The sequence below is a fragment of the Gadus macrocephalus genome, chromosome 8 (genome assembly GCF_031168955.1).
Source record: "Gadus macrocephalus chromosome 8, ASM3116895v1".
NCBI lineage: Eukaryota > Metazoa > Chordata > Actinopteri > Gadiformes > Gadidae > Gadus > Gadus macrocephalus.
In genome coordinates this window covers 18173748-18183707 of record NC_082389.1, presented here as the reverse complement: position 1 = coordinate 18183707, position 9960 = coordinate 18173748, and the positions used below count along the sequence as shown (strand labels likewise).

Sequence of the window (9960 nt, the reverse complement as noted above, 5' to 3'; positions counted from 1 at the left end):
CCTTGGAGGAATGTTGGACTCCTAAGTGACTCACGTTTAACACCCGGGCCCTGCCCTTAATTCCCCTTGCTCCTTGAACCAACAGTGCCCTATTTGTTCAGACACGTGCTCTTTGTGGATTGTTTAATCACTTATTAATCAAATGGCAATTATCTTGAAGTTCAACAGTGGGAAAGTAGCCAAACATGTCAGCACCCTTAAAACTAAGCTCCAGCCAAGTTGGAAGGTTTCCTGCCACTCTCAATTATCGATTAGCTCATGTTTTTGTCACTGAGCATTTAGCCTATTTTGTAAAAGAATTGTACAACAGATTTTTTTTCATAATGCATTTATTTTATATATATAACTATATAAACATTTATATAAACTCTGGTTAAAAACAAATACATTGGATACTGCTTACATTCCTGAGGATGTTTTAGCTTGCGCTCTGGTGTATTTACAGCTTTTTACACTATTTAAAATAAGCTTGACAACAAGTACCAGACAAGCGTGTACAAAACAACTCTTAAGGCACTGTCAATATACTGCATTTGTACAAGAACATCTGAAAAACGTACACGGTAATTTTTGCTCACAAAATAAGGAAATATCTATCGCAGTAAGACATGAAACATTAGCAAAAAAACAAAACTTATGAAGTCTGCCAGCAGATGGCATCTGCCCATATAGATAGACATATATATTATCTTGTACAGAAAATAAGCTAGCCAAGAAACGAGGCACCTTTCAGCACTAAATCAGGGCATGGCCCCTCTCCTCTCCGCATTTAGGGTAGATAACACTGCATCACCACACTTTGATCAGGAATGACACATTCCTTTAACAGCAACACTGCCTCCAAACGACCACGCACAGTAAATACACTAACAAAATACGCACAATGCCACAATCCACGTGTGTACATTCAATATTGGTCATTCTCACAGAAAAAGAAAGCCACATACATTTCTCGTAACGGTCAATTTTTGCAAGACCCCATACAGAGTGAATTTCTTTAACAAAGGCAAACATAGGATATATGGTTGCCTTTTTTTTTTTTTTTTTAAACACCTTGTTCACATTTAAGAGAAAATACAACACAGTTGTAGAATACTAAGACCACCGTTTTGTTAGAACATCTTCCAGGGGGCAGGGGGTAACGGGGATCAGGAGGAGGCAGAGACCCCGAGGGCAGAGGGGGCGCGGCGGTAGGGGGCCTTGGTGTTGGTGACCGCCCCGTGTTTCTGCCTCAGGTGGAGCCTCAGCTGGCTCTTGTGTCTGAAGTGGAGGTCACATTTCTCACACTGCAGACGGAAGGGAGGAGAGAGGGATTGTGTGTCAATTAAAAAAAAAAAAGACTGTTGTATTTGTTCTACAGCCAGTAATTAACATGCATACAAAGAATATTGAACCAAACCTGCAGACACTCTTGGTATTTTGGTCTGCTAGGTGCCCCAACAGGGGAACTAACAGAAACTACAGAAATACCCCAGGAAATACTACCTACTACTACTAATATGAGTTGATAGATCGGAAAAAACTACTTAGTTTCTCTGCAGTGTCTGGGCTGAGCCAGGTTCTCAGAGCGTACATTGCTTTAGGATTAGCGCTGGTTAGCAAAGAGCTTGTCCCTATTGATAGCCAGTTGATTCACAGGGGGCAGATAAGGGATTTGCTCGGAAGGGCTTGACCAGCTGACACACAGCATTACTGGGAGAGAGAGGAGCTCAGAGGGAGGCTTACATGGTAGGGTTTTTCGCCCGTGTGGATGCGCATGTGGCTCTTGAGTGTCTGGAGGTGGCGGAAGTGGGTGCCACAGATCACACAGGGGTACGGCTTCTCCCCGGTGTGGATCAGCACATGAGCGCGGAGGTGGGCCACCTTGGGAGGAACCAAGTTCATACATATGTTGATGAGCTCATTCAAAGTTTGCTGATAAAAAAAAAATTGAAATCCTTTCTCAGATCATTACTTTGGGCTTATTAATGGAATTGCACCAAGGGCGAAAGCAAATCAATGATTTGCCAAAATAACTCATCGAATTGAAACAATTTAGTCATTGTCAACCGTAGACACCATGAAAGTGTCATTTAATGTTAAGGAGGGCAGAGGAAACCAGGCAAATAACCAAAATAAAGTTTGATAAAAATGAGGCAAAGAACAGTTTCCTTTTTGTTGGTTTTTGTTGTCATTGGACCAGCGCTCTTTGTACTCACTTGTACGAAGCGTGAGCCGCAGGTCTCACACTTGTACGGCTTCTCTCCTGAGTGGATACGCGTGTGGGTCTTCAGGTTGGCTGGCCGGTTGAACTGCGCACCACAGATGTTGCAGTGGTACGGTTTGGCCCCTGCAGAAGGTCAACACCAACAACACATGAAAAGTTAAACATTTGCGTTGCACAAGTGGTCAAGTGGTTGGCAAAATGAGTTTGTGTTCATATTTAAATTTTAAAGCCAATATTATGCACACACCCCCTGAGTGTGGGAGCCTTACCAGTGTGGACCGTCTTGTGGCTGGCCAGGTTGCCCTTGTAGCGGAAGGCGGCCTGGCAGCAGTCACACCTGTAGGGCTTGTCACTGTGGTCCTGGAGCATGTGGCTCTTCAGGGAGTCCGCCTCGGTGAACTTGGAGTCACACTCGTTGCAGAAGAACGTGTGGCTTTCTGAACAAAAAAGAAAGGCATCGTTAGACAGTTAGTACCGTGATTACGCAAATATAGGCCGCGGCCTGTTTGCACATTTTTCAGACAAATGACGATTCTGTAGACTTTACTTATGCACACCAGGTTTGTGACACCAGCAATATTAATTTAATGGTAATCCCCCCCCCCCCCCCCCCCCCCCCGACACAAACAGGTTGAGTCCCAGTCTAATAATAACTGTTGCTAATTGGGTAATATACTCCAATTCAGATTAGGAATTGGTATAGGCCACATTGGGTGAACCAAATAGGCCTATATACTTTTTACGGGCACCGATGACTTATATTTATATATTTTGACTTAAATATAACCTTGCACACACACAAGATAAATGGTTGCAGTCTTGAGCCCTGCATGTAATCCTTTGACACTGTCCTGTAAAGTGCACAGAAATCCTTAGATATAAACATCAGTTATCCAAAGGCTTTCCACAGACTCATTGATTTGTTATGCTGCAGCTTTTAAATGCAAAATCATGTGAAATTAAGTTCAAATCGAAAGAGTGCCTGAGTGTTTGCAGCAGTCTCAGCAACACGTGGGGCCTCGGACCTGATCCAATGTTCTTTATTGGGCACTTGTTACTGGGGCCTGTACACGTGTGTGGCCTGGTACAGGTTTGTTTTTATCAGGCCTTAGTTGTTAGTACGTCCGTTAACGCATGATGTGGTCTGAATTCGCGGAGTTCAAACAGTTCAAGTCGGTAAGCGTGCTTTCGAGGTCGTTCCATTTCCTCCTGAATACAGGGAGGCTCTGCACTGCAGTGGAAGAAAGCCTCACCAGAGCTGGAGTGGTAGTTCTCAGAGAGGGCCTTGTTGGTGTCCTCACTGCTGGAGGAGCCGGGGGAGTAGGGCTCCATGTCCCCGACCCCCTGGGGGCTGTCACAACCACACGACGAGCATCTCAGGTGGCTGAAGGAGCAGAACACAGAGACCGCCACACATTGCATTACACACCCCCAGACACCAGGATTCATCAGCAGGCAGGGTCTCTGGTCATTCCCCAAACTAACTGGGTCTATTCGCTATGCTGCGTCAGTGACTAGGGCGCTCTGGAACAATAGATTTGAACCTCAACGAGTGCGATTGATGTGGACGGTGGCGGTGATTGGCCACGGCGCGCGTCAGCCCAGCAGCCCTCACCTGCTGTCCCGGCAGCTGCTGTCAGCGCGGCGAGCCATGGGCGACACGGGGAACCCCCGGTCATCTGGCCCCGCCTCTCCGGCCGGCCCCTCGCCGCTGGTGTCCGACCGCCCGCTCTGGTAGGGGCTCGACGACGTCCCGAAGAACTCTCCGCCGCCGGGGCCCTGGGCCCCGCGCTCGGCGCCGTCGGCCGCCTGGTTCATGACGATGAAGCGGTACTTCTTCCAGTTGCGGGCCTTGGTGGCGGCGGCGGTGTCCTCCCCGCCCGCCGAGGGCCTCTGGAGGCCGAGGCTGGCGTTCCTGCTGCTGCTGGACTCGGTGGGGGAGTTGGGGTGGCCGTCGGAGCGCAGCGGGCTCTGCGGGCTGCAGATCACGCCCTTCCCGAAGCCCGGAGTGGGCGGCGCCAGCGGGCACTGGACCGCGCCGGGCTCCTCCTTGGCCACCGCCGCGCTCCTCCTCAGGCTGGCCTCGCCGTGGTGGGTGGAGCTGGGCGTGGGCGGGGCCACGGGGACGTTGGCGCCGGGCGGCGAGGAGGGGCAGGGCGTCTGGGACGACGAGACCCCCTCCCTCGGGAGGCCGCTGAGGAGGCGCGCCTCCGCCTGCTGCTGCTGCCGGCCCAGGACGGCGGCGGCGGCGCGGGGTGGCGCGGGGTAGACGTGGTACGAGCCCGAGGTGTTGATGCCGCTGACCACGCTCGGGGCGTAGGCGGCGGCGGCCGAGCCCTGCGGGGGGGACACCGTGTGGCTGGAGCGCAGGTTGGTCTCCGTCTCGCCGAGGGGCCGCAGTGCCCAGACCTCCTCGGCCGACAGACCGCCAGAGCCGCCCGGCTCGCCGTCAAACTGCAGCTTCAGAGAACTCCGCAGTTTCCTGGAGACACTTTTTAAATGAGTACAATCATCAACGAGGCCGATGTGGGTTCACACGTGGTGTACGAGCGCCACGGCGAGGTCCGTTACCTGGACTCGATGAACCTCTGGCAGGTGTCCACCACATGCTCCATCTGGAGGTAGAGGGCTGTGCTCATGGTGGCCTCCACTAGGTCCTCATTCAGGTTGATGCTGGACGTGTACATGAAGTCGAGCAGGATGGAGAAGCCCGTGGGGTCCACTTTGTGGTCCAAGGTGACCACACTGAGGTCCGCCTTCTCAGGGTCCATGAAGATAGAGTAGAAGAGCCCACTAAGAGCACGAAAGGGGGGTTAGACACGACATAGGAATCTTCAACTGTGCCGTTATCACTTTTAACATGATTTTCCCAGAGACCGCCATTTTAGTTTTATTTCCTCAAATATGCCACCGATTCCCATAGTGGTGCTAGGACAGTTAAAGTTGACAAAATCATAATTACTACAATGAACAGCTGATAAAAAACAACCATGAGTATGTGATAGAGCGCACCTGCATGCCACCAGGATGGTCTTGTGCGTGCTGAAGCGCTGTCCGTCCACCTGGATGGTGACGTCTGTCAGGATGTTGCGGATGCGGAGGCGGTTGAGGTTGAGGAGGACGTCTCCCGCATGCCGTGTGAACTGTATGCAGCCATCAGCTGTGGTGGCCATGCCGTCGCAATCTGGAGGAGAAAGGTAAAGGGAACCATGGAAATGTTAGTAAATCCATATCCTCCAAGCCATACCGGCCTTCCTTGGCACAAAAGCTTAAGCAAATCATGGGAACATATTTAATTGGGATTATACAGTTGTATTTTTTTTTAACAGCGTTCAGAACGTGTTATGAACTCATGTGACCGATAGAGATCGCTGTTGTGAAGGCAGAAACGGCAGTGAAGCGGAGCACTCAGAAAAACTTTATTTTTCAGGGTAGAATATCAAAAAGAAAACGCCAACACCAACATAGTAGCTTTGTTATCAGGGTTAAGTTTTTTTAAAAAGCACATCGCGTTTGCTAACCATTTTCTCAGGGCGCCCACAGCTGCACAACTCAAACGATAACATGTTTTCCTACGAAGGGAAAACTCGACGTTGCTTTGAACTTGAGAATCCCCGTGTGTACATTATTATACATTATTATAAGGCTGGTAATGATCGGGCTGTCAGTGTCCAGAGATCAATCGATCGAGCGGATCTGCGGCTTTCTGCCCGGTGTTGTTCGAAGCAGTATGCCACCAGTGTGTTTGGCTTTGAGCACATTCCGTCCCGGAGCAGATATCTGTGGCCAGTCGACCCGCAGGTTTCCTGTTCCGCGATACGAGCACAGCACACCTTATTTTCCCTTTAGCGTTCAACGCTACTGACACACGAGAGAAACACGTTATTTATATCTGAAATGTTACCTATGAGCCAGATTGGTGAGATCTTGTTTCCTTCTAGGACTCATGCTGTATTTTTACGCGTGGCCTTCACTTACACACTATAAGTTTAGCATTAGCAGATGAGCAGGCTACTGTAACAAGCACCTAACACTACACTAGTCTGGCTCTGCAAAGCGGGCGAAAACGTGATAATAGTTCAGTAATAAATCGACTATGCAAACATAGGAAAATGCAATCAATACTGGAAATAGGATGTGCTCGCCAATTAAAGGCAATCCGTATAATAATCTGCCCGGATAAAATATTGCGCGGCAGTGCAAGACATGAGGAACTCCGTCATGTAAATAGATCCTAATATACCTTTAAACAGCCTAACACTGCAGACATAAGAAAGATTGTGTCAAACTTCCCCAGCACGCCCTCACTCAGAAGTAAAACGTTAGGCATCCTAGGGTTAAACATCCAAATATACACTCAAGTTCAGAAGTTAAACTATGACATCTCAAATTAACCTATATTCATGAACAGATTGAATATTTCTAATGTTTATATACTAGCCCAATAGCCATCAACGCAGCCAAATGCGCATCTGCAAGTTCATAAGTCCCCTGACATAATACTGAGAAAAATAGAAAAAAAGTCACCTTGTAAAAGGTTCCTCGAAACTTTGTGCATCACCAGTTCTGAGAATCCAGTTCTAAGAAACACGAAGGTTCAATTCTCGGAATTTCAGCAGAAGACCAGTTCATTCCTAGAGAGGGGGGGAGTCCATTTTGGTTGTTTGTGGCATTGCATAAAGAATAAGTCTTAAATATTGATGAATGCATGTGAATAAATTATAAGATTTAAATAATATTGTATTGTATACATTAATGTGAATATGAAGATAACAATTGTAATGTTCATAGAGTCAAAAAGAATTGGACACCCCCATAGATGGAAAGAGCCAAATGCAAGGTCATCTGATCCAAAAGTAGAGCTTACGAGGTAGCCTACTCTAGGAGTATATGTATATTACCTTACTATGAGAAAATATGTGTTGAGGCCAATCGACCTTATCGATGTTTTTCCACTGGCTCTCTTTTTATTAAGAATTTCCTTGATTCATTATTTTTTCCTCCCCGTTTCATGCTATGGATTAGCAGGGTTTTCCGGATATATGTGTATTTGATTGTTTATTATGGGAAGTTTTGGACGCAGTCTACGCATAGTGAATCGTAGCTATGATTTGGGGTGTTTTCTCGTATTATCCGTGGATGCATTTCGCTCTGGCTCATGGGATCTTTATAAACAAGTAATTATAGAAAATGCCTTTTTGTTTTAATAAAACAATCGACGCTTGTTCGCTCTGAAAAATATCAAGACCAAGACTAGAAGTTAAACTTTTTGCTAATGTGCTATTACATTTTTCGAGATGATTAGCTGCTCTTTCGTGGGCAAAGGATCAAAAAGAAGATGACAATGTCTTCCAATTTACACCGAACTAAACAGTTTGTGGTTGGAAAAAAACTTTGCAGCCTCTTGCTGAAGACACAGCCCTGGCCATGAGACTGGACAACAAAGTTGACATTGTTTGGCATCCATCTAATAATATAAAATTATTGCTGTCAGACAACAAAGAGGGGCATTCCAGGCAAACTATACAAACTAAAGCAACCGTTCGGGAGGAGATAAGTCAAACTCTTTGATGCAGACCTTTGCAAATGAAAACATCTGCTTCACCAGTCCAGTTTGACAGGTTTAAATAACAGCAGTGCAGGTGGCCATGGCAACTAAAACGTCTATTTGTAGTTTCTCCTGCTTTACTCTTATTTTCTCTCCACCTGTGGTTTTGTTCATCTCCTAAGTAACTCCACCAAACAAGACTGGATGCTTAATGATCCAATTATATCAGAAAGCACAATTGTGGCTGATTAACAGCACTATTTGTGGCTTAGTGTTGATGTGGGCCATGTTTTTTCTTATCTCGCTGGTATTTTCCACTGAGAGAGAAAGCCATTTTGTAACTGTGAAGGCAGAGGTCGATTGTTGTTGTCTTTTTATCTTTATTTTTCTGCACCTGAACCTGACATATCAAACCTAGCAAATGTAACAAATAATCCTAACTAATGCATTAAAGGTTAATTAGCTCTAAGTTACAGGTAAGCCCAGAGATCAGCATTTTAAAGACACACAAACATATTTACACAAAGACGGTCCAGCTTATTCAGTTTGCAGAGACTTTATGTCAATTAGAAACGTTAAGATGTATGATTCTTAATTACTGCTTGGGTTTTTTAGAATCTCTATAAAAAGTAGTTAACGGTGTACCACAAATTACATTTGCATGAGTCAATGATTTATAATTACCACATTAAACAAAAACATCTCAAGTCTTTCAGGCGTTATGGGCCCTAGATTATTGAATCTAAGACCAACACTCTTCTTTGGATTTGAGTGTTTTGTATTTATATGTGTTTCTGTGTCATATTCCACCTCCCCCCTCCCATGAACTGGCCTGACCTATAAGTCCATACGCACGCAAATGTCAACATGCCTTTCCTAAAACATGACCCGGGCACATGGTTGGCTGACAGGGTTCAGAGGTAACGCAATTCAAGAAGAACCTCGGAGAAACACAAGCCCCGGTCCCAGAAGATAAAACAAAGTGAGAAGGGCTTTTTTAGTCAGTGGGCGAGTATTTGTACTATTAATATTTAGTCATAGTACTTGTATAAAGGTATTACTTAATAAAGATCCCCAACTGATCATTGGATCGACCCATAATACACTCTTGAAATCAGTGTGGGCACAAAGAACTTCATTGATGGACTAAAACATGTGATATCTGTTATGTTGGCGGACATCGCATAACAACACGTCAGGACAAACCTCTGGGGTCGTCCCCCTATCCCAGCAACTGCAACATGAGGGAAATCAAATGTGGTGGACAATTGCTGGGCTACATCTGTCCTCCTTCATACTGGGCAAAAGCTAAGGGCCCTAGCTTGTAATCCGCAACTAGTGAAATTAATCATAAACATAGGATCAATAAACTGAAGCAGACCTTGAAGCTATGATAAATAGCAACTGAAAGTTGACATAAGTATTAGAATATCAACCCAACTCTTTGAACTGTTTAACCTGTATCATAGCAGATCACTAGCATGCTAAAAGGGTTAGCTTTTTCAAGCACCTTTTCTGAACAATCTGGTTTGAGGTTAATAAACAATTATATACCTATAATTAATTGACTAGGGCTTGCTACTTTAACATACAATATGATAAAAATATAAATAATGACATATCTAATGATTACATTCAGCTTGAACTGGATACTAACAGGTCTCTCTGCCGCTTGTTAATATGTTACACGTGGAAATATACCAGAGGGCCTTTCAACACCTTGGTGAGTTCTCTGTTGCTGTGTTTTCTTCGTAACGCAGCTTACTAGTGCCCCAAGGGAGACTCCAGTGTGTGCGTGTGTGTGCGTGCGTGCGTGTGCGTGTGTGTGCGTGTGTGTGTGTGTGTGTGTGTGTGTGTGTGTGTGTGTGTGTGTGTGTGTGTGTGTGTGTGTGTGTGTGTGTGTGTGTGTGTGTGCGTGTGTGTGTGTGTGTGTGCGTGCTTATCTGTGTGCTTATCTGTGTGTGTGTGTGTGTGTATGTGTGTGTGCATGCTTATCTGTGTGTGCATGCTTATCTGTGTGTGTGTGTGTGTGTGTGTGTGTATGTGTGTGTGCATGCTTATCTGTGTGTGCATGCTTATCTGTGTGTGTGTGTGTGATAGTGGCTCATTATTTTGTATGATATATTATTTTATAAACATATGAAACAAAAAATATTTATTATATTATATTCTTATTCTTATATAATACCTGCATTAAAACATTATA

The 9960-nt window shown here is 45.6% G+C and overlaps 1 protein-coding gene across 3 annotated transcripts; it reads right to left on the bottom strand.

Annotated features, from left to right (window-relative positions):
* Positions 1 to 992: 992 nt before the first annotated feature.
* bcl6ab (BCL6A transcription repressor b) lies at positions 993 to 6840 on the bottom strand. Of its 3 annotated transcripts, none has more exons than XM_060059703.1 (9): positions 6734 to 6840; positions 5219 to 5390; positions 4778 to 4999; positions 3822 to 4688; positions 3460 to 3590; positions 2476 to 2643; positions 2199 to 2329; positions 1726 to 1863; positions 993 to 1286 (listed from the first exon to the last, which is right to left on the bottom strand). In XM_060059703.1, the coding sequence occupies exons 1-9, from the start codon at positions 6762 to 6764 to the stop codon at positions 1149 to 1151; spliced, it is 1998 nt and encodes a 665-aa protein (XP_059915686.1). In that variant the 5' UTR covers positions 6765 to 6840; the 3' UTR covers positions 993 to 1148. The 3 variants fall into 3 exon arrangements, with proteins under 3 accessions (XP_059915686.1, XP_059915687.1, XP_059915688.1); XM_060059704.1 differs by lacking the exon at positions 6734 to 6840 and adding an exon at positions 5728 to 6717; XM_060059705.1 differs by lacking the exon at positions 6734 to 6840 and adding an exon at positions 6111 to 6717.
* Between the last annotated feature and the right edge of the window lie 3120 nt (positions 6841 to 9960).